The sequence below is a fragment of the Rissa tridactyla genome, chromosome 1 (assembly GCF_028500815.1).
Source record: "Rissa tridactyla isolate bRisTri1 chromosome 1, bRisTri1.patW.cur.20221130, whole genome shotgun sequence".
In the NCBI taxonomy this organism is placed as follows: domain Eukaryota; kingdom Metazoa; phylum Chordata; class Aves; order Charadriiformes; family Laridae; genus Rissa; species Rissa tridactyla.
The window spans coordinates 6,342,748-6,367,592 of record NC_071466.1 but is presented as its reverse complement, the minus strand read 5'-3'; the positions used below and the strand labels follow the sequence as shown (position 1 = coordinate 6,367,592).

At 50.6% G+C, this 24,845-nt stretch overlaps 1 protein-coding gene across 1 annotated transcript in view; it reads right to left on the bottom strand.

Moving 5' to 3' along the window:
• GDPD4 (glycerophosphodiester phosphodiesterase domain containing 4) overlaps nt 1-17,216 on the bottom strand; it is a 37,952-nt gene extending 20,736 nt beyond the window's left edge. Inside the window, exons 1-4 of the mRNA XM_054219979.1 lie at nt 17,143-17,216; nt 2,262-2,470; nt 1,542-1,645; nt 406-499 (exon numbers count right to left, since the gene is read on the bottom strand). Coding sequence (XP_054075954.1) covers nt 406-499; nt 1,542-1,645; nt 2,262-2,444 — 381 coding nt within the window. The 5' untranslated portion in view covers nt 2,445-2,470; nt 17,143-17,216. The remainder of the gene's footprint in view (nt 1-405; nt 500-1,541; nt 1,646-2,261; nt 2,471-17,142) is intronic.
• Nucleotides 17,217-24,845: the final 7,629 nt, after the last annotated feature.

Here is a 24,845-nt window from a genome sequence, read left to right as displayed (position 1 = left end):
CTTTGATAACATACCACCACCACTAGATGACTCGGAGCCCCATACTTCCCTGCTATCAGAAGAACAAACCTTAGGTTCCCCTGCATCTAAAGCCAGACACTGCTGGCACATCTTTGTTTAGGCTCAAGAAGCAACTGGAAAAATTCATCAAAGGGAAATCATCAGGAGAAATCACAGAAGCTGTATCTGGCTCATACAGCCCCGAGCTGAAATTGGTCATCCGCAGCTGGACATGGGGAGAAGGTACCATAAACACTCATCATGTTCCCAGTCTTGCCCAGGTAGCCACTGTCTTGGGATCACCCATGGGGCCAGGCTGAACTTTGGTCTGACACGTTAAAATCATCCCTGTGTTTACTTTCTAGGACTATAAATCGTGGTCAGCTTACGAGGAGCGTTACTTACCAATAACAGCGTGATGTACATGAACAAAATTGCAGCTACGATCAGCAGAACGAGAGACCAGAGAAACCAGAATCCCAGGTTCCCATAGTTATACCTAAAAAGCAATAAAATATTGTAATAGCGTTTGAGTTTTGCACATGGACTGGAAGGGAACAGCAGCCCTGTTCCTTGAAATTTTGAAAGCAATAAAACAAAGAGGGCGGGAGGAATAACCTACCCTGTAACATGCAAAAGTGGTTAAGAGCCTCCTTCCCCAAATCTGGGATTGCATTAGCCACCAGAGTAATACCCCAATGTGCCGGGGTAGTAAAATACAGGACCACATTGATGGTCTTGCTCCAAAGAGTTCCCGATCTGACTGTAAGACACAGCACCTTGCTGCAGACAAGGCAGCCTGGAGAAACTGCAAGATAACGTGACTCCAGCCAACAGCCCACCTTGTCTGCCTGTAGTTGTGTAGGGCAATGCAGCAAAAAGGGGATCCGAGTCAGGTTTTGAAGGAGAAAACACCAGCAAGCTGGAGGAGTTGCAGAGGGGTTGTCCAAGGAGAGAGAGACAGAGAAGGAAGTTTTACGCTTTACCCAAAGGCTCAATAACGATGAATAGTATTATTACACCTTTCCTCCCCATAATATTTGAGCTGTTTCAATTTAGTTTTAGGGGCTAGATTTGCATAGCTTTTACCTACATACTGCAGAAGGAGAGGAAATCCCTGCCAGTTACTTCTTACTTCCGAGCCTGGGAACTGCCATTCTCTTTGCAGTGAGATAGCTGGTGCAACACCTCTGATGGCAGCCACCACATTTCTTCAGAGGGAACGGAAAGGGGGAAAAAAGACTCAGAGAAGGAAAGGGAAGAGCTATTTAGTCCCTTTCACTCACAATTTTTGTGATGATGACTCTCACCTTTCTCCCAAATTCTCATTTACACCTGAAAATTGTAGCCAAGCAAAGGGCAGAGCCTTAGCACCTCTGAAGTGCCTGGGCATTCCATTTGGATGTTGCAACAAAGATTTTAAGGAGCCAAATCTTTGGCTCAAGGCTAAAGTGCACTTCTGCAGCACAGCTGCTGGGGAGGGTGGACATCTCTGCCCAGACACCCTGGGGACCTGGAGAGGAGGAAAAGCTGGTACTTACCAGTCAAAGTTATTGTAGTCATTTTTCGCTTCACCCCACATGTACAGAAAGACGAGAGAAAAGCAGAAAGCTCCAACAAGCAATGGGAAAAACACGCATTCCCGCTGGAGAGGGAGAGGAAGGACAAGTGGTTAGAGCCTTGTCTACCCCGCAGCAAGCAGAGCAAACGGCAGATGCTTTTAGGCTGCCCCTAAAACACATGGTTTGGTGTGGGACATCCTGAAGTAGACATGGAGAGGACTTCCCTCCCTGTACGCTGTGACCAGGAGAATATCCTCAAAAGCGTACTTGTCAGTATTTATTTTCAGGGAAAACGGATCTCCTGACTTCACAAATTAACAGGATTTTAACCACCTCACATGAGAGGGAATTCCAGCCCTCTTTGCAATCCTTACTGCACACCCATTCCAAATTTTACTTCTTTTAATTTGATCCTATGGGTTTGAGATGGTTCGCTGGCCAGGAGGGTTTGGTGCAAGGTCCCTTCTTTGACACCACGCCTTTGTTAGCTGTGTGGTGGCACGGACAAACTGAGCCTGCCATGGAAACACGGCAATATATCGATCAGAGACAAAACCCAACAACCCAACAGATCTCAGTGGGCTCCAAAGGATGCTGGGCAAGGGATGCCTTCAGCCCAGGACATCAACCACTTGTCAGCTTGTGCCGATCTATCCCTACACAGAAATCAATGTTTGTGCTGATTTTGAGCTAATTTACCGTCTTGCAGCAGCATTTCCCAGGCTCAGTCTTTCTGCGCTGGTACCGCTTCCATCGGCAGCTGTAGAAACCAGCCAGGCAGGAGATGAAGGGCTGATGCTCATACCTCTGTAGCAAGCGCCGACGTACCACCTTCAGCTTCCCAAACTTGAGCCTCTTGAGGCTGGTGGAGCTGGCCTCCATCTGAGTGGCTTTATCTCATCTTCCTCCTGAAACAAGACCACAAGTTTTATGGGGAGACTGTGACCTTCCTTTTGGGTCTTTCTTTTGGGTAAACTTGTCATATCAGAAAAAAGAAGAGAGGAAGTTTTCTCAAGAGGATGCTGCAACCAGCAGGGAAGTGTGCTGAGGACAGCCCACCCGATTTTATATACCTAAGTGAGAGGTCTAACAGAAAAGTGTGGTCATTGCAAGTTCCCTCAGCAGTCAGTGGTTCTCCTGGTTGCAACTTAGGTGCTCTGGATCCCCTCTGAGGGAACCTGTGCTTCCTTTTGACTACAAAGGGAGCTCTGGGCAACGAAATCGCTTGCTTAAGCACTCTGTGCAGATTCTCAAATTATCTCAGGTGAACCTGAGCTTAGCCATGGGAATTAATTCAACATCACCGTGACCTGTCTGCAACCTGCTACCAATTTAACTAGTTCTTGTAGGAAAGGGACTAAAACTCTCCAGGTACACAGGTGTCTTGGTCTGGCAAAACTGCATCACGGCAGAGACCAATCCCTTAAGAAAAAAATATCTCCTGATCAAAATAGCACAATAAACAAGCAAAACTTGGTACTGTTTTTCAAGGGTAGAAAGAGTAGCCGTAAAAACGTACACGTGGGAGATCTGTTCATAATCAAGATTTTAAAGAAAGAATTTGGTGGTAAAATGCAACCGCTGTAGTTAACAGCGAAGCAAATAGCACAGGGGGCTGTGCCAGCAAAGAGCCATTCACGCAGCAGGGAACTATCAAGACCGCAAGGAAAGATTTAGAAAAGTCTTGCATTGGCATAAAAAGAAGCACCATAATCCAGCATGTCTTTAGAGTACAGAGATAGCCAGAGATATTTTTCTGTTGCATTAAAAAGTGCCACGTCCAAATTCAGGCACATCTGCTGCAAAGTCCTGGCTTAGGACTCCAATTTCCCTGATTTATCTGATGTAACAGCAGTCATTCAAGAACAAGAATGAACAACTTGCTGCACTATACACACGGATGAAAAACGCACACATAAATTGTTTGCAAATAACTCGGAGCCCGGTGTTTCTTTGCAGAAAACAGTGGATAAATCCTTGCAAACCGACACTTCCAAAAAAAACTGATCAGTTTGTAGAAGGCGCAAGTAAAACAGAGACACAAGACACAAGTTAAGTCTGAAACGACGCATCCCTGGTGCCCTTTCCAAATATCCCAGCCTATTGGCAGCTGGAGTGCAAGGAGCGAGGACGGAAATGAAACAAAAGGGGGTTCGGTTTGGACAACTACAAACTGAGCAATGTCCAAGCATGCCATGCCCTGAATGCCTTCCTGAGACAGACGTGTCTGCCTAGCCAGGACAGGCACAGGGAATCACACACCCTTGGGCATGGTGGGGTCAAGCCATCCCTAGAAGCTCAGCAGTGTCGGATCCTGACACCAGCAGGTCACCCCATGGTGAAAAATTGATGCCAATCTCATGTGGCAAGATGGTGACCCTGGTCTTGTATTACTCAGAGCACAGACGGGGGGATGTGGGCATGATGCCACTGGCAAGTGGTGCAGACGACAGCTGATCCTGCTGTCTTCATCAGCTGGCCTAGAGTACACCTGGCACAAACCCAGCAATTACCAAGTTACCCCAGACACTTCTTTTGGATATATTTGAACTTTCTGAGGTCTTACCAGAAGGCTGTCGTGTGCCATGGGGTTGTTACCTCCTACAAGGACCCCTAAACCATGAGTTTCCCTATCACCAACCCACAGCATCTGTTCTTCCCCAGCCCTTCTCCTTCAGCAACAGGAACTCAGGACACCAGATCGAAATCAGCAGTTTTGCTGGCAGAGGCCATGAGGTTTGCTATTCACATTCCTGGTGCGGGCACAAGGCTCACATATCAATATTCACCTAGGATCACACAGGATTTGATAGGAAAACAGAGATTACAGAGACCTCAAAGTAGTGTCCCCTCCATCTGGCTGGCTACAGCAGCACGTCAGGTGTTAAATCTCAGCGTCAGTCTACCCCTCATAAAAGTTGTCAGTGATGGAGATCCCACCAGCTCCCAAGACAGGCTAATTCAGTCCTAACTAGCTTTACTATTAAAAGTTGGGGGCCTTTTTCCCAACACCTAGTCTCCTGAAGTACAGTTGAAGCACGTTACTTCATGCCCTGTTCATGGTGGATATAGAGAACAGCTTAAACTTTTCCTCTGTTACGTATTTCACGTATTTACATTTGGATGTCTCCCCTTAAGCCTTCTCTAGCCTGAACAATCCCAGTTTTTCCAGTCTTTCCTCGTAGTTCATGTTTTCTCCTCTTCAGAATACGCTTGTATGGAGTCCACAGCCACCTGCTATTTGGGATTTTCCTTGCACTTCCCATGGGTTTTGGCACATGGTAGGCATAACAGGACATGGCGAACAACCCACAGCCTCTCCAGGGCAGACTGTTGGTGTGCCCATAGCACGAGCTACTCAACGCTGGCAGCATTCAGCTTCTCTCATGTATCAAGCGCATCACCTGGCCTCGGTCATCCGAATGCTTAAATAATTCATCCTGAACTCTGCTGAGGAACGAAGCACAGGAGATGCTTGGGACATCAGACAAAAAGGGATGGTTGTGTGTAGATGCAAAGGAAAGAGTTTACAGGCATAAGGAACATCAGAGACAACTCACCAAGTATATGGGCTACTTCGCTCTGAAGGCAGTGACTCCTAAGAAGAGCTCGTCTCCCTCAGCAGCTCTGTGGGATGCCAATATCTGTGATATATTTACACTGTGCTGTCGCTGGTAGCAGCAAACGCTACAGTGGCGACTCCAGGAGAAGTCCAGGAGAAACCCCTCTTAGTGGTGACAAGTCCCATGTGAGGAGGAGGAAGACAAAGGCAAACACAAGGGCAGCCAGAAAGGTTCTTCTCAGCTTATAATGTACTCAGATCTCCAGGCACCCCTTTCTTCCCTTTATCTGTGACCTTCCACACAGGCAACACTCCTTCCTTTTTACCTCCACTCCTTCTCCCAGGTTCCTGCTCTCCGATGCACCTCCATGCAATCAAATATTGTGATTAATTTAATGCAGGGTCCCTCTTTACACCTCAGCTGCCCTTCAGGTTCTCCATGAGCCTCCATCCCACAGTTTCATCCTTCCTCACAAATTACCAGCCTGCTGTTAACAGCTGCGGTGGGGCTTCCAGAAGCCATAACACCACCTCTCCCAAGGTCTGGCTGAATCTGCCATGCCTCAGACCCCATCAAACGTTGAAGCACTTGAATTCACAAGCATCTGATCCTAACGATGGCAATATCCCAGCATCTGGACCCAGCAACCACCTAAAGGGGCAACCACCACTGCAACATAGGGTAGACGTAGAGGACAAAAGACAGTAGGTCTACATTAGGATTTGGAGCAATTCAGTCATTGCCAGGACATAGCAAGAGGTCTCACACTGCTTGCATCTAGATTTGAAGCAGAGTGCTCCTAAAATTTAGAGGTCATCCACAATCCCTGCCCACCTCCACCAGGCAAAGGTAAATGGACAGAGGAGGGAAACAGCAAACCTGAATCCGTTCACCGGGAAAGCCATGGGAGCACAGAGCAAGCAGGAAAACATGCATCAGCAGGAGAGCAAAGTTTAGGACTCCTTAGCAAGTGAGCCGTGAAAGCCGTAACATCTGTTTTTCAGCTCCATAAACCCAAGGGCTCTCGGGTCTGTCCCTTGCAAACAGAGACTTTGTTTGCCCGCAGATAAGAGCCTTCGTAATCGCAGGCAGTTGAACAGGGCTGCTCGTTTCCCACTGCTTGACAGCGAGTGAGGAAAAGTATGAGAAATAGCCCCGGGGAGGGGGGTGATGGAGGAAGGAGCAGGGAAGAAGAAGCAGGAAACACGTTCAGCAAGCCGAGCTTGCTGGAGAGGCCAGTGCGCAAGTAGAGAGAGCGTTCTTGTCTTTTTTGGCTCTGTAGAGCTAAGGCTTCCATCTTTCGAGAGGTAAACAGGTACGGCAGCCAAATTTGGCATTGCCTTATAGCTTTTTCCTTCCTTAAGTCTTTCTTTTTTTCCCCTTCTCCTGCACCTACCCAGCTTTCTCCAACACAATGTCCTACAACACGTGAGCAGGTGGGTGCAGGGCTCATTTCAGAGATTACAAACACACTTCCCAGTCAGCTGCAAGAAGAGAATTGGGGAAAAAAATTATGTGGGTACCAGCAGCCATGTGAGGGACATGGAGATCGTCATTTCTCAGCACCTAAGCATGGCCACCTCGTCCTGAGAATCTTGATGGCGTAGGAAGACAGGAGATAGGATGCCCATTTTGCCCATACCACCATTTCCAAGGGATTTGGAGAAAAAGTGAACCCCATGGTAGGGGAGGGAGATGGCTTGAGCCTGAGCTGAGCCTCTCCAGCACCTGCAGCTCCCTTGCGTGGAGCCTTCTGGTGCTATCCCACCATTCTCTGGGGCACCGTTTCCTGCCCTTCCACCTGGGAGTCTTTGACAGCATCGCACCAACAGATGCAAAGGAGTGAAATCAACCTCCTGGCAAGCTGTTGGTTGATCACCATGAGCTGCACATAGACCTTGCCACCAGTCAGAAGAGCTCAGCAAAGAGCATCCCCTACACCTGCGTTTCTGCCCAAGGCACAGCCTAGGATCCCTTTTATTTCACCATCATCTGCCTGCAGTTTCTTTTCAGGGAATTAATGAGGTTTAGCACAGGAAAGGAAAAAGAAGCAAATAAAATAAAGCTGGTCATAATCTCCCTATGGTAGGGTACATACTCTATATCCTTTCCTTTCCCTGGCAGTTGTTAATTATAATTTATCATTAAGACTTTCAACAGTTTCTTTGTAAGCCCTAATTATACCTTACTTCTGTGTGGGATCCCAGGGAGTATGTGGCACCTGGGACAAACAGGTGCAAAGTATGTCTCATGAATTGATTAGCTGTTGGCTTTAAGGTGAAGATCACAGCCATTAGCGCTAAGAAAAAATAGGGCTTCACACGAGAAATAACCAATTAATGCAGAAGTCAAAGGGGTCAACTGCTCCTGCAGTAGCAGGGACAATATTTCTCCATTTCATTTGTTGTGGTACCTCTCCAGCATGCAATGTCTATGGTTTTGAAAGCTATGGGGAGGTTTCCACCAAGGTTTTGTAATACGCCACCACCACATTTTGAACGGACACAAATAATCAAGCCCGTTTCAACCAAATTAACCTACAAATACAGTCAAAATCCTGCATCTATTAGGATTGCACAGGGACTTAACCCAATCATAGAGGACTCTGTGCTACAGTCTAAAAGTCGGACACCCAGCAGAAGCTGTGGTGGAAATGGGTGGTGTGTCCTGCTCAACAGTCCGTCCTTCATCTGTGCTTACATGCAAATGCTTTAAGGCAAGATCTTCTGAGCCAAGCAATTGATTTTGTGGGGCCAGTTTGACAAGCCCTTGAAGAACCTCCATTGCTGGGGGTGAGTGGTATGGGTTGGGTAACACTGCTGCCAGCCCCAAACTTCTCCACATACCCCTGCATGGTGATGCAAGCCTCGCTCCAAGGTGGGACCTATTCACCTTAAAACAAAACCTGAATTGGCCATGAGAATTTAGGGTAGAAAAGGCACCTTAATCCCTGTCTTTATTTCAGAGTGACTATCACAGGAAATAAAGCTCCAAAGTAGAACCACATTTTTGCACAAATCACCTTTTCCTCTCCTCCAGACTGTTTGGTGTCTCTCCTTCAAGGTAACTTTCTCTCATGCTTGGAGCATGTTTGTCCCCAGTGTCTGGTCCCCAGGGATGACTCATTATCCACAACCACTTGCAGAAACCTCATTTAATCATAATCATCGTCATTAGAAATTACAGCTGGTTTTCTTCATCTTCAAAGCACTTTGCAGGCTACGTTAGCAAATGTGTGCCCAGGAAATGATTGGCCAAGCCTCAGAGCGTTTACAATGGATTTTATAGAAAAGCTTTCAGCTTCGTATGGGAACAGGCAAGGGGGAATTTTCGTGTTTGTAAAAGGGTCTCACGGCGCTGCAATAGATTTTCCTTCGTGCCTGCTAGGAGCAAAATGAGTGTTTTTAATAAAGCTGGTGAATAGTAGCTTAAAGAAAAGAAAAAAGAAAAAAGGAGAAAAAGGAGGGATGGAGAAAGACTTTTCACAAATGCCACAGTCTTGGCTGGACTCAAGCATATTCCCATCCGTTATTATTACTCAGAAACTTCCCGGAAGGGCCGGGTGGTTTTGGTCCTGCAGAGGTTTGCGTGCCACCAGCATCCCTCTGTTGCAAGGAGAAAAGCTGTGGGTGTGGCACAGATGGGGAGGATTTCGGCTCGGGAAGCTTTCCTTTGAGGGGGAATGGGAGGTTATTCCCAGCACAGCTGTTCAGTGGGGTCTAGGTTTAAATTATTTTTGGCTGAGAGCTGCCTTCTAGAGAGGTTCACCTCATCTACCTTCTAGAGATGTCCTCCCAGCCCTGCTTTTCTTCTGGAAGATCTTGCCCACCCCAACCACCCTTGTAGAATGTTGCACATCCCTCTTCTAGAAATTCCCAACAGCCCCAGCTGTCCTTCTAGAAAATTCCACTGCATCACTCAAGCAAAGGTGGCTACCCACCAGCCAGCCCTGTGTCTCCATGGTCCCAAGGACTAAAGCTGATGTTGCTCCATCATGGTAGGTCCAGGTGATGAGTGAGCAGGAGAGGTGCCAGCTCTTGCTGCTTCAGGGAGGGGACACTCCAGTCCCAAGGGGAGGAAAGGGTGACCCATGTCCAACCCAAGGTGGTCTCCTAGCCTCAGGTGGCAGCAATTGCTGTCAGCTTTATTGCTGGTAACAGGGGAGAGGAGATTCTGCCTGAGGATAGCAAAGAAGCCTCAAAATCCAGCATCAAATGCTGATCCAAACACAGCAGAATTTTGTACTTTCATGTCTATTTTCTCTATTTTCCTCTGTACTAAAACATGGATAGGGCCCAGTTGGGCCATGGAAAGGCCTGAAAAACTCTGGCATATCAGAAATCTCATTTTAAAAAATAGATATATTTCAGGAATTGCTTTCCCAAGGTGTATTTATATAGCTCTTGGTGTAAGAAAGCTCTGATCCAAGAACAAGATCTACAGGCACTTTCCCAGCATCACAGAAATGGGCACGACGCACAAGCAGCTTTGGCCCTGTTGATGCCAGACCCATCAGCAGTGTCTTCCCTCTGTTTCCGATCCTGAGCTCCTTCATATAGCTGATATATAACACATAAACTTGTTATAGCCCCCCTTACCTCAGTCTTGGAGGTTCCTTGTTTAAGGATGGCCAGCCCTTTGGGGAAACTGGTGTCCCTCCTCTGTGCAGTACAGGTGGACAGAGGCAAAAATTAGCCCCAAAAACGGTGGCCAGAAACGGTGACCTTCCAGCTGGGACAACATGGAGACCATCCACCACCCAGACAGATGTTGGTCACAGCTGGTATCAGCAAGATGTCCATGTCTAGGTGTCATTTTGCTTGCCCAAAGAGGGAATTAGGAGGACTGGTGAGCCCATACCTGCAGGTCAAGCTTGAAAATGGAGACTCAGCGTGACCACTTCAGCATGGTCAACAGGAGAAGGGAAGAGTTTTGTCCTCGCCATGCTTGTGGCCATGCAACATCACCAGCAATGATACGTGCAGCCAGGCTCAGCTCAGCCCCGTGCAGCACATGGGGCACAGCCCCGGGCTTTAGAATCATAGAACCAAGAGGTTGGAAGGGACCTTTCAGATCATCGAGTCCAACCATCAACCTAACTCTGATAAAACCCATCACTAAACCATATCTCTAAGCAAGCACTACGTCCACCCATCTTTTAAATACCTCCAGGGATGGTGCCTCAACCACTTCCCTGGACAGCCTGTTCCAATGCCTGATAACCCTTTCAGTGTAAAAATTTTTCCTAATATCCAGTCTAAACCCCGCCTTGCCCCTGGGTGGTCTGCGGCTTTCTAAGAAGTCCCTCTCCCACCATTGAAATGCCACCATGGGGAGGCAAAAAAGTGTTTCCATGGCTCAAAGCCTGCCTGGGGAGGCAGGGGGGAGGAGGAATAAATCCCTTGAAAAAAAAAAAAGAAAAAGGAGCTCAGAAACGGGGAAAGGGGGGGGAATATTTCTTTGAAGATAAATCCTACTTTGTGCAGTTCAGCATGCCCTGGCTTGGGTCCCTCTCTGCTCCTGTGAATGCCTGAGCGGCTCTTTGTGCCCTGCTGTTAAGGGGAGATGAGGAGATTGGGACGCGGCATGGGGGACCCTCTCCGGCCCCACAGCCCAACCGAGGGCAGCACACCGCCGCGAGCATCGTCTCCAAGGGAAGACTTTGTCTGTCAGCCAAGAGGAGGGAAGAAAAGTGGTTTGCAGATCACATACCTCTGCCCGGCAGCTCTGCAGAGCGCTATTCAGCCCAGACAAAGGATGGGGGCCCTGGACGGCCACCGCGCCAAAGCCCCCAGCGCTGGCCCTCCCCCAGGCTGCGGGTGTTAAAGTTCAGACCTTGGAGAAAAACAGCCCTGCAAGAAGGGGAGGAAAAGGGAGGAAAGGATGCTTTCTGTGCCACTGGCCAGAGGTTTCTCTGTTTAGTTATCTACTGCACCCAAATGCATCAGGGCTGGCCCATTTTTGCACCATAAGAATGTGGTTCTGCTGTTCCCAGAGGAAAATCCTTTCTAGCTAATTAAAACTGCCATGTTTCTGCCTAAGCCATCTCCGAAAACTTTTGAACATGCTTCAGAGCAAAAGGATGGTCTGACACACAAGATCCATGCTCAAATCCCCTGACCTACCACCAACCTACGTATGCAGTGGAGCCATCACCCAGAGCCTCAGTTTCCCAATTTAGGGTTTTGCCAACAGTGCAACAGCAGTAGATGAGGACTGTAGAGCTCATTTGTTAAGGGGAGATGAGGGGACTGGGACGCATCGTGGGGGACCCTCTCCAGTCCCACAGCCCAACCGAGGGCAGCACACCACCACGAGCATCATCTCCGAGGGAAGACTTTGTCCACCACCCAGAGCCTCAGTTTCCCAACTTAGGGTTGCACCAACAGTGCAACAAGAGCAGCAGATGAGGACTGTAGAGCTCATTTGATTTTTATGCATCTGCTGGTGTAAGCCCTGGAGTCTGCTCAGCAAGGCAGAAAGATCAGTGAGTTTCACTGTGTGGAAATCACCCCACGTAGACAATCCATGGGTAGAATCCCCAGGCCCCAGGACACCCAGCGCAGTCAGCTCTGCTGGATCAGCGCCCAGCAGCACTCACATCCCAGCAGCCTGGAGACAGGGAACCATTTATTTAGTTGCAGAGCTTGGGGTGGGTGTTTGCATTCCTCCTTTGGTCTTCCTGGAAGAGCAGTTGGACTCATCTCCTCTGTGTTTGAATGGTCACCCTGAGCTCCTGGTACAACCAGTGAGATGTGCACAACTCAACTCCTCCAAGAGCAGATATCTAAATAGGCCAGATGAACTGTCCCACACATGTCCAGAGTTCCAAGGCACAAACCCAGCTCAAGACAAAACTCAAACCACTCAGCCCAGCTCAGCCCTGTGACCCTTACAGCTCCAAGGAATTTCTCCATCCTGGCCTTCACAAGCTTCACAAGCTGCCTGGGTATGGGAACCAAAGCCCACGCCTACCTGGACCTGGAAGACACCTCCATAGTAAAGAGGCAGATGTCAGCTAATGGAATGAGGAAAGTGTTTCCCAGGATCAGGGAGAGCCAGGTACCACCAAGCACATGATGGACCTTGCCCTGCTCAGTTTTGTCCTGCTCAGTTCAGCTCCTCTGGTGCTGGGAGCCAGCCCTGGACGTCTGTGCCCAGGTCAAGACACAAGGGCTCTGCAGTTACAGCTGGCAGCGACAAACATGCTCCGGCTTGGTGCCAGGAGCCATCAGGCGAGACTCTGACGTCCCATACAAGCTCTCATGACACCAACCTTAGTGGCATTTCCAGATGACAATGTTTTATCCCCTGTAGATTGTGTTTTACTTCCTTCCAGCCCACCAAGCGCCTCTTTCCAAAAAGTGGTTGCTGCCACATGCATCTCACCCCCCTTCTCCACAGGGACAGAGGTGGACTGGGTCACTTGTCATCCAGCCAGCAGCATGGAGAGCCCAAGGACACCTCAATGCCAGTGGGTTGTCTCCCCCTTGGCTGTGGGTCTATCCCTGCTGACGTACAAAGGACAGCCACAGAAATTCCCCATGCAGGGTTACATGAAGCAGTCATGGGGACCACAGATGGTCCTGTGGGTAAGACCACATGGAAGACAGCAACGGGCTTATTGAGGGCAGCAGTTTCCAACCCTACAGTGCCTCATTCTCACAGAAGGGACAAAAAAGTCATCCCCCAAAACAGCATTCACCAGGAATTGCAGAGGAATACGGGATAGGATCGGCTTGGTAACAGGTTGCCAACTGGCAGCAGGGAGGGAAGGAAGAAGTCACAATGATAAAGGACCAAGATAGGGGCCGGATAGTCTGGAGGACGGAGAAGGTGAAAGAGTTGGTGTCATTCACCTGCCTTTCTTTCAGGAATTGGGTTTTGTGCAATCAAAAATTCTGAAAGGTTTGCAGGGAAAGAGAGCACTTCGGAGAGAGCCACCATGACCCCACAGCACCTTTCTGACCACTTTAAGGCATGAATCAACTAAAGCAATCACGGAGCAAAGGTCAGTCAGTAGCAAGTACATCTGAAGAAATAAGGAGTCTTTTAAAAAGCAATTGCTCTTGCCAGTTTCCCCCCCTTCCCCCTTCTCTAAAGTGTCTTTTATTTCTCCAACTCTGGAGACCTTCCAAAATAAGTTCAGTGATTAAGAGCAGCTGCCAAAAGGACCGGACTGAATCATGTGGTGGCAGCCGGGGCTGCAGGAGCGGAGGATCGGACCAGTTATTGTCACAGAGACTCGGTGCTGGACGAATATCTCTGGGACTGAAAAACTTCCTGGGGCTTCCAGCCTAATGAGAGCCAATGGAGGCTGGAGAAACAAGGAATTGCTCACAGCTGCATTGGAGAACAGAGGAAATGAGGTGGAAGAGTAAGGAAGGGACTGACTCCAAAACATTTCTACACGAGCGATGAGGCTCCAGCCTGAGCATGCAGGCATATGGTGATGCTCTAAGCTGCTCCCATGCTGTGCCCTGCTTGCAGACATGTTCTTCCTTCTTCTTGCACCCAACAGTGGAGTTGACATCGAAACTGCCCCCATGGGCAGCAGCCACGACCTCATCCACACATGTACACACTCCCCCGACCCAACCCTGCCCTGTCTCCCTGCCTGCTGCTATTCTAGTGCACCACCATCGCTGTCAACTTCTTGCCTGTGTCACTTTTCCATGCAAGCACTGACTAAAGAAAAGAGCTGGTGTCCTGTGATGGCTCCAAGAGCCTTCCCTTGACACCAGACCTGCAGAGGACAAGTCCCAGGACAGGGTTCCTCATCTCTTTCTTGCCACAATGTCAAGTGCACTCACATAGATTACAACTGCCCGACCACCAGAAAGGACCTGGGCCAGGAGAATGGAGAGTCCATCCTGACCCTGAGAGCAGGTCGTCATCATGCTTAAACATTGCATCTTCCCTGGGGACACCACAAAGACCAGCAAGGCAAACAATGACAGGAGAATAAGACCAGTATGAAACCAGGACAGGAGCATGTTGAACGTGTTCAACCCTCTAAAGTGTCACTGTTTCTTCTTCCCTCCTTTTTTCCTGGAGAATACAAGAAAGCGTTGAAATGCAGCAGATGCCAATGTCCTGCTGGTGGGGAGAGTCACAGGGAACATGAGCTAATGCCACCCTCTGTTTACTGGTACCTTATCAAACACACACCCTTCAGCCATCCAAAAGCAGCCAGCCATGGCTCCTCCTTGAACACGGCCGGGAGAGCAGTGTCCAGCACACGAAGAACAGGATGAGGATGAGATGCTGAAGAGATGAGCACCTGCAGACAGGCTGCTCAGCTCTCTCACACCAGGTGCGCGGAGCTGGAGCAGAGGTTGCAACATGGAGCCAAGCCCGTGCTGCCCTCAGGGCTCAGCCTGCCATGGGGGCATGGTCCAGGCTGCATCACAGGATGTGTCTCCAACCTGCTCTACCCACGCCAGCTCCCTTTCTTTCCTTCCAGTAAGATCTGGAGCCTGAAGGATCTTCCCACATTCTTATCCTATCTGCTCTTCTAAAAAGTAGCCAAGACCCTCATTTATCTCACACCACAGAGGTGTCTGGGGCAGTCCTACAAGCCAAACCATGGTCATCACTCCAAGATGAGGTACAGACCTCCTCCTTTTTTTTTTCCTATTTTCCCCAACATTGGACACTTTTAAGAGTCAGCTGGGTGGGGTGATGGGCCATCTTGTCTAGACCGTGCTTTGCCAAAGAAAGGTTGGAGCAGATGATCCTTGAGGTCCCTTCCAACCTGGTATTCTATGATTCTATGATTCCTTCAAACTGTCCCAAGACCTGGAGTCAGATTTGGACCAAAGCATGCACAGCGTTGCAGTCTGCAGGGAGCAACCATCGCAGAGCTCCCTCCAGCATGAAGCCTGTCCCCTACGCAAAGCCACCGAGCTGGGACACTGCCACTGGGCAGGATCTGCTCCATGCTGCAAGGAGACAATTATCAACGCTTAGAAATACTGAAAGGGTGGGTGTCAGGAGGATGGGGCCAGGCTCTTCTCAGTGGTGCCCAGTGACAGGACAAGAGGTAACAGGCACAAACTTGAACACAGGAAGTTCCACCTCAACATGAGAAGGCACTTCTTTACCCTGAGGGTGGCAGAGCCCTGGCATGGGCTGCCCAGAGAGGTGGGGGAGTCTCCGTCTCTGGAGACATTCCAAACCCGCCTGGACGCGTTCCTGTGCAACCTGCTCTGGGTGACCCTGCTCTGGCAAGGGCTTGGACTGGGTGATCTCCAGAGGTCCCTTCCAACCCCTGCCATCCTATGATTCTGTGAGACAGGAGCGCATGTGTCTCAGCCGATGGGTGGTGACTTCTGAAGGCATTTGCACACAACGCTTAAGCGAGGGCTTCTGGGGTCTCACACAGCAAGGAAATTAAGTGCATATTGCCAAAGGGCCACCAACTTTATGAGAAAATTCTCTGTCTTCTATTTCGTCTGATATTTTATCACACTAAGCACGGCTGTACGGTAACAACCTGCACAGAGGCACTTTGTAAGCTGCAGGTAGTCTCACAATAAGCTACAACCACCAAATTTAAAGAACTGCATTTTCATTACCAGAAATGATGCATAAAGCTCAAAAGACACCATTCGGTCACCTCCTCGGTCCAAAGTCACGGCATAAGAAAGTCACAGGACCGGTCATGAAACCCAGCTTTGTATTTCTCTGCAACAATTTCTAATTCCCCTGGAAATCTTGCACACCTTTTAAACATTTCAATAGCAAAGTTGGAAAGGAAGCGACAGCTTTGGCTCCCTTCACATTCAGAATATTTTTTTAATTAAAATCCAGCTGGTCCCATGGTACATTATGCTTTTTTTTTTTTTTTACTGTTGTTAAATGCAGCTTAAAAGCTTTGAGCAGCTGTAGGAAATTATTTCCCTTCTCTCTTGCCCTCCACCTGGCGTCACGTGCCGGAGGATAAGTCCTGAGAGACGCCGTACTGCGAGATCGGGATTCCCAAAGAAAGCGTGGAAGTGAAGAGGAGGTGATGTACACCACGGGCTGGACCTCCAGCTAATCAAAGTTTGCACTATCCAACCCAAAGTTTGGCCTGGTGCCGGTCCCCAGGTTCATGTCAGCTGAGCACCCGACCCTGACTTAAAATTCACTTTTTCCTAGAAGTGAAAATTCCCCCGTTTCTCTGCCAGTTATGGTTATGCCTATAAATAATGTGGAAGTACTCAAATAACAGCAGCAGACTAAAGCCAGGGCCAAATCCCGCTTTCAGGATTTCCCACTTTCAGCTGCTCTCCAAAGAGTTGCCCATCAAAACTCCCAGGGCGACGTGCAGCGGCGGGGCAAACGTTGGACCAGAAGGTTGCTTCCAGCCTTTCCAACCAGGTCCTGATTATTTACAGCTGTTCCCAGATGTTACCCTTTCACGGGTTATTTGTTCCCGGGTCGACCTCCCCGTTCACACGCTAGGCGAGCTCAGGGGAAGAAAGAGAGAGGCTCCTTTCTCCCTTTTACTATGGAAACAGCCCTTTATCCCAAGAATTGCAAATACTCGGCCGCCGTTTCCCTCCCACCGCCGCCCCAGCTCCAGCGACCCCACCAGCCACCAACTGCTCACGTCTCATCCCAGCTCCCGTTTCTCCCTTAGACAGGTCACAGCCAGACCCCGAGAGCGAAGCCGGACCGCTGGGCACCTTCTCCTCCCCGACCAGCCATCAGAAACCTGCCCCCACCCGCCCCGGCTCACAAATCACCCCCTTCGCTCCCCTTTTGTTAACAGTTCTCCCCATTCTCCGTCTCTTTGGGCTTTGTTTCTCGCTGCAATCCAGGCAGGAGCCGGCTCAATCGCCCGCTGTCGCATCCCAACCAACACACTCCAAAGTCCAAAGGAAAAAAAAAAAGGAAAAGTCAAAGAAATCCGCCCCCTGCCCTCCCTCCACGGTGCGAACTTTTAGAGCAGGCAGGAAAGAGCCGGCAGAGATGGGTTTCACCAGGCAGAAGCATCTTTAAGAGTTAGGAGAGGGGAAGTAACTTACCTCGTCGGGACGCACATGGAGGGGTTATTTTTGCTTTCTGCCGCACTCGGGTTGCTGTGTCCTTTGCTTGTGACACTCCGGGACCCGAATGGTGGCACCGCTGTGTGACACCCAGTATTAGAGAGGCTGCTGGAGGCGGCCCTCCCACGGTAGGAGGGGCCACGTGGGGCTTAATAAATTCAGTTCCCAAGGCTGGAAAAATTAAAATCTCATCATGGGACGCGGGCAGCTGCTCACCGCATGGCGCGGGGAGACGGCGGGGACTTGCGGGTGAACCGGGGTTTGATTCATCCCTCACCCACCCAGAACAGGAGAGGCTGGTATTCAAATCCTGCCTTGGCAGAATTAGGTGACCAAAGGATGGGGTCCAAGGAAATATCCCGAAGGAGATTTGGGCAAGACGTGTTGTCACTGACCCTCAGAACTAAAACTCTTGAACCTCCTCCACGAAAATGTTTCCCACGGCTGGAAGTCCTGGGGCAGGAATCCGCTGCACCAGATTTCTGAGCCACCCCAGATGCAAAACCTGCTTATTTTACTTATTTTTTGCAATGGTTTGGGGCTTTAATATCTAAATCCTATTAGAGACATAACTTCCTTTGGAGGGGGAGAGGATGCAGGTCAGCACAACAAAAGCAGTTTGTGTGGCTGAATTTTGTAACCTCCAACGTGCCCTGGACTTTCAGAGAGGCATCTGCAAAGTTTCTCGGGTGAGGAAGCTGCACAACCTCTTGGAGCTCCTCCTTCTCCAAAAAAGCTCTTTGCTGCACAAGAAACCCTGGAGGGCTCTCCGAAACACCACTGCTGCAGTCTTTTCATCCCTGCCGTCTCTCCCATTGGGATTTTTCTTGTTGGCTGAAAAGACAGATCGGAGGGTCCCTCAAAAGCAAAATCAGGAAACTGCCCCTGCAAACAGGGAGGGGAAAAACAGGGCAGCAGCGATGCCCCGGCGGCTTTTGGGCAGCTCACATTACAAAGAGAAACTTTAAATTAGAAGATGAGCTACAGAGATGACAGCCTGGTTCACTCTGAAACCTAATGACGAGCAGAAGGCATATAAAAGTTCCACTTTAAAAGCAGTAACTGCTAATCCTTACTTAGCACTAGGTCCTAAAATACCATCATCTCCCTTTGGAATCGGAATATTAAATAAATGAGGGAACCGCAAGGAATGAAAGTAGAAGCAGCTGTTTTTATGGCTGATCATCTTCCAGCTAATGCTCAGCTGGCTGGAGAAAAGAGGCATGGCACGGGATTGTGCGTGAGCCTCCAGAAATATTACTTGCTTTATGGTCTGACCCCTGGAAACCTGATAAATAGTGTGGGAAAGGGTGAGATTAAGAAGGCTGATGGCTCTGATGAGGTGTAGGGAGGAGCAACAGCAGCTTTTCAGCTTTTCCGGGTGCCCTGACGTTTTAATCTCCCAAATTGATCCACTGGATTTTTCTCCTTATATATTTGTGTCGAGCCCAGCCTCATCCTGGGGCCACGCTAAGGTCCTGAAGGTCCATGCCCAGGGTGGGCATGGCATGGGGATGGCCCAGCAGGTTTGAGGAGTAGTGGAGAGCCCAGAGGGCCCAAGAGCTTCGCTTGGCTCTTGAAGGCAGCAGCAAGATCGGCGCTCCCCGAAATACCTTCTGAAGGGGCTTCACCCTCATCCTTCCCCGGATGGATCAGGAGAAGATAAAAACATCCTGCCTTTCTTCCAGCTGCTGCATCCTCATGGCATAGATGGACTCCAAGGGGGATGTGAGGGGTAAGAGGACAGGGTTGAGCAACATTGTCAGCGCAAAAAAGCTCCCTGCAGTGGAGGGAAGAGCCGTGAAAAAGGTCATTTGAAACACAACCATAGCCCCACCTCCTAACAACAGTAGAAACCCCCAAATATCCCTTTTCTCTCCCCTAAAATAACACCATGGTTTTGTTTTCTTCTGGGTACAGAGACGCAAAGCCTTCAGTGCCACCGTTTGCTCTGCAAACTCTGGCGAAAGGCTCACCATCCAGGCAGAGGCTGCTCTGGCTTCAGTACCTTCAGCTCAGAGTCCACCGGTTTATCTATCTCAATCGCAAAATCCTCGCCCGGTGTCCCAGCCGGCGTCCTCGCCCTGCCGGCAGCAGGTAACGAAGGCAAGCGAGGATCTGCTGGAGCCCTGTCACCGGCCAGCCCGACCTTGGAGTTTATGAGCCCATAAAGAAAATGCCTGCGAGGGACTGGTGCCATAGAAACTCACCCCGAGGATATCGGCAGGACAGGTCAGCCTTGAACCCCGGCGAGTTTTGCCTCTATTGGTATCAGGAGAAGATAAAAACAAGGAGGAAATGGCACAACGAGGGTGCAGGGACGGTTCCCCTACCGAGCTGCTGGCCACGATGAGGAGTATTTCATCGGGAAATACAAAACTTCATTCCTCCCAGCCCAGGTCCTACCCCGTTTGGGACATTTGTCCTCTTGCGATGCCCTGCCTTGGCAGCATGGAGGGGATGGGGTGTCCCCCCCTGCCCCCAAGCACGATTGCAGAATGTGCTGCTGCAGAGCCTTGACAGCAGGTGACTCACGCAGGTAACGACATCCCCGCGAGATTAATTACAGAAATGGCACCATTTATGGCGTTGGCGTTTCCAGGAATAATAAGGGAGGTGGGGGTAAGGAGGAGGAGATGACCCGAACTGATCCAAACCTCAGCCCTCGCTCTCCCGTGGGACGGCAGCGTGCTGGCACAGACCCCGTGGCCATGGGCGAGCAGCGTCTGCCTCTTGCAGGGAGCAGTATCCCACTGAAAAGCAGAAGCACCAGTCGGTGAAGGCACAGAGGATGGGCTGGGGGGGAGAAAGACCTTGGGTGGCTCCAAAGCCCGTCATAAGAAAGCTGAGATGCCACCAGACCCGCAACGGGTGCGGCGTGTCCAAGTACAAAGATGCTGACAGCCAGCTTCACGCTGAGCCCAGGGGGACGAGGCTGCAGTGGGGCCTCTCTCCCCATCTCCCAGCCTGAACCCTTGGATACACGGCTCTGAAACATCAAAAATCAGGGAAAACATCAGCCCCTCCCTGAAACGTCGGTGCAGGAAAACTCAGGGCAACACGGAGGCACCGCGCACATGGGGAGCAGCAGCTTTTGCGCGGTGCTGACAAGCCTCCAGGGAAGCCAGAGCCTGACCCTGCTCCTGCATCCCGGGATATCTCCTTCTCCACCATTTCTCAGGCTGCTTGGATTGATAAAGCTTATTTTCAAGCCCGCTTGTTCCCAAGAAATGCTGCTGTCCCTTCCCGAGTGATGGCAGCGGCCGCGAATAATGGTTCAAAGCCCATCGAGACGTGCCAAAGACCCCGCGGTTTGTTCTGGAGTGTGCGACCCACCAGGTGCAAAACTTACCCCGAGCGTTAGAATTTAAACTCAAAAAAAAAAAAAAATCAACAAAAAATTACCAGACGGCTACTGCTGAGTCCTGGGGCTCAGAGCCGGGCTCTGAGCATCGTTTCCAAGCGAGCTGCATCCCTTGGGCAGGCAGCGAGGAGGGACCAGACAGATTCATCACGCACCCTGCCCGTGGGGAACCGGCCCCCCGGCACAAAAACAAGCCGCGTTGTGTGGATGGAGGGCAACCACGGGAGCTTCACATCATCCTTCAAAGCGTCCGGCAGCGACAAACTCTCAGCCCCTCGCAGCCGTTGCTGCAGCAACTCCGCCGCCCGCTCTCCCACGGCGGGGCTGGCGCCACGGGCCGCCTGATGCAGCGTTGTGAAAAGAAGGGGAGAGGCGGTCCTCACCCTTCTTCTTCCATATTTTATGGCTGTCCTTTATGCGATGGCATCGTTTTGTCCTATCCTGGCAGAAATCAGGGGGTTGCAACCCCCTCGGAGGATGAAAGTTGAAGTGCCCCAAAGGGCCACAATAGTCTCAGAAGGGAAAAGCAGATGCGAGGACCAGTGAGGAAAAAGAGGGTCCAATAAACCATCCCTTGGCCAAATGTGTCTGCGCCCAAGCAATGTAAGGTGGCAAAGGGTGCGAGAGGACTGTGCTGGATGTTAGGCGTGAAGCACATCGGGGTTTTGTTTCATGATTGCCGGGGGCAGCTGCTCTGTGCTGCCTCCTCCTGCCTTACGGTCCTCTGTGGTGGGTGAATCTCACAGAATCACAGAATGATACGGGTTGGAAGGGACCTCTGGAGATCATCTAGTCCAACTCCCCGGAGGGACCTGGAGGACCGTGTTAGTCCCTCCCCTGATGGAACACCCCCCAAGTGGTGGGGACACCCCGCTGCTTCTCAGCAGGGTTGTCACAGCGAGGTCCCCTCTTTCCCGGGGTTATAAACCACACAGGACGCCCTGCAGGGAACCATGCAGTGTGTGATGCTCCTGAGCCCCGATGAGTTTTGTGGGGGCTCAGATTTAATGCTCCATTTTGGGTCAGCAAAGGTGTTTCCCACCACTCAGGCTCTGAAACCAGTGCTGTGCTCCATCTCTCCCAGCCCAGGCCATGATGCTTTTTCACCGTGGAAGATCTTAGGTGGCATTTCTTGTCACCAGGATGAGCCCAGAGACCTCACCAGCCACTTCTCATCCTTCACATGGGTGGGTGGCCCACGCAAGCAGAGCCAGGCTGGTCAGAGGGAGCCACCATTGATGAGATGTCCCTTCCCCTAAAGCTCTTGCACCCGCCTGGTCATACTCAACCCAGCCTCCCCAGTGCAAGGGAAAAGCAGAGATGGACGATACCCAGTGTGGGGACACCACCATGTCTCTCTGCTCCAGCATCACCACTGACCTTGTGCTGGTCCTCCCTAGGCTGGGACCTGCCTGCCAGCTTCTTCATGGTGGCAAATGAGACGGGACAACTTGTAGTGTCCCTGGGTTGAGCCATTCCCAAAGCCTGGCGTGCTCCGAGGTGCCTGCAAAACACAAAGACACATCTCTCACAAAGGTGAGGGATGGGATTAGAGACTGGCGTGTTTGGGAAACACGGGGCATAGAAGAAAGCAGTGGATGCTTCCCACTTGAGGACCATCATAGAATCATAGAATCGTTTTGGTTGGACCTTTAAGATCATCAAGTCCAACCATTAACCTGACACTCACCACCACTACCCCATGTCCCTCAGCACCGCGTCTGCCCAGCTTTTAAATACCTCCAGGGATGGTGACTCCACCACTGCCCTGGGCAGCCTGTTCCAATGTTTGACAACCCTTTCTGTGAAGAAATTTTTCCTAATATCCAATCTAAATCTCCCCTGGGGCAACTTGAGGCCGTTTCCTCTTGTCCTATCACCTGTTCCTTGGGAGAAGAGACCAACCCGCCGTCACTACCCCCTCCTTTCAGGGAGTTGCAGAGAGCGAGAAGGTCTCCCCTCAGCCTCCTTTTCTACGGGCTAAACACCCCCAGCTCCCTCAGCCGCTCCTCACCAGACTTGTGCTCCAGACCCCTCACCCCTCATCCACACAGCCATGAGCTTAGGGAAAGAAAAGGAGGAGCGGGACTGAAGGGAAAGTGTCTTGCGCCCAGGTCACTGCCCTCCTGCACAAGCCCAGCTCCCAGGAGCAGCCTTTGAACATTTCAGCTCCCCACTGGTGAGAAACCGCAGGGCCATTACTTGCCCACTGCCCTTCAGGGCATGATCCAGGCAGACTTGAGTCCTGGCCACCATTACAGCCACACACATAGCCAGCGGGACCCTGACCTTGACTGCCAGCAGAGCTGCTAGCCCCAAATTTATGCAGGCTAGTAGTTGTGGGGCACAAGGTGTGGGGTGAGGGACGGGTCCTGGTTCACTTCGCCCATGGCTGCGTTCAGAGGGGACGAGCCTCTACTCAGTGGTGCCTCACAGCCTCTCCCAACCCTGCGAGCACAGTGGTGACATGGCCCATGTCCCTTACCAGGCTTAACCAGTACCTGGCCCACCAGAAAGCCCCACCAGATCCAGGGTGTCTGCAGACACCCATCCTGTTGATGTACACAGAGAATCATAGAATGGTTTGGGTTGGAAGGGACCTTAAAGATCATCCAGTTCCAACCCCCTGCCCTGGGCAGGGACACCTCCCACCAGACCAGGTTCTCCAAGCCCCGTCCAACCTGGCCTTGAACCCAGGACTGGGGAGCTGCGCTGCGATAGGAGCAGGGAGCCTGTGCTCGATTGCTCAGATGTAACTGTTGGCCTGGGAGGGACACGTTTCCCTTAGGAGGCTGCCGCAACACATAAGTGTAATTAATAACTTAAAAATGGGAGGGGAGCAGAGCTGGAGTTAGGGTGATAGCAGGAGAATGGACGTACTGGGGCACCAGATCCCGTGTCACAACCACCTCCTCATCCTTGCTGGTGCCTGCTGGCTGCCTCCAGCGTGCATCCGCCAAAAGAAACATAAAAAGCTTCTATTTCACGTGTCTCATGGAAACCGAGCACCACAAAAGGAAACGACTCCCCAGAGCAGCTGCCAGGAGAGGGCATTACAGCCCCAGCAACGGGCAAGGACCTGCCAGTAAAGCCCAGCGAGCTCCCTGCGCACCGCTGTTCAAGCCACAGGTCCTCCTCAAAGATGAGCTTGGGAACCGAAACTTGGATGTCTTCTGGGTGCTGCTAAAAATGAGGGATGCAGTAAAAGCATCACCTGCATGGGGTGCTGCAGTTTTCCCCGCAGCGTGTGTTAAGGAACAGCTCTTCTCCGTCGTACCAACCAGCGCATTGCTGCTCCTACCGCTAATTCCCCACTTTTGCTCCCAAATAAACTAATGTCCCGCAGTCACAGGCAGAATAACTGTTCCCACTAGGATTTAGCGGCCACTTCACTCTGTCTGGCTCAGACCTGAAGGTGTGTTCCCCAGACCTTCTCCATATTTCCTCCCTTCTTCTCCCTTCCTTACATCAGCCGGTCTAACGCAAGGCATCACCCCTCCCTGTAAACCTCACCCCGGGGTCACACAGGAACTAAGAGGACAAGGCGCTAAATTTAGGAATGAAGAAGCAAAACTTTAAAGACCTGGGGGAGGTGCCACAGAAATAGCAATAATTGCACCTGTAGCCTCAGGAGACCCCTCTGAGATCATCACACGGGGGTTTCCCTCCTGCGCAGATGGAAGAAAATCAGGCATTGGGAATAGAGAACCGGAGCTGGGATGTATTTTGCAGCCAGGACATCTTGACCTGGACCGCTGCAGAAGCTCATCTCCTTTGCCACGTGCCCACCTTCCCACACACACCTGAGTGGGTCCTTCCTTTTCTATGTGTAAAAGGTGCAACCACAAACCTGCTGCGCACGCGTGACCGGTTGATGAGAGCGCTGCCAAACATCAAATACTGCTGGTTTGGAGCCACAATGGACAGGCACCAAGATTTGAAAGGGTGACCATGCCCGGCCCAACTTCATTAGGTGTTCCTAATTGGAGATGTGTTGAGCCCAGTTTCATAGACGTGTTTGGTTAAAGGCTGAAATCTTCAGAATTATTTAACTGACTCTCGAAAACTGATTCAGCTGTTAAAAAAAAACCCCTCACTAATTATTTAAGTCCATTTAGGAATTCACCTTTCAGGAAAGCTCACTATGGCTCTGAAGAACCTTCAAATGAGTTCTGCTTCACTGAAATCAACATCAACCATCTCTTAAAGCCTTGAAATCATTCATTGTCCAACATCTCCCACCCACAGCAACTGCTGAGCAATCCAATTAAGTTCATCTCAAGGGGAGTGGCCTCCAAGACAGAAAGCACCCCCCAGA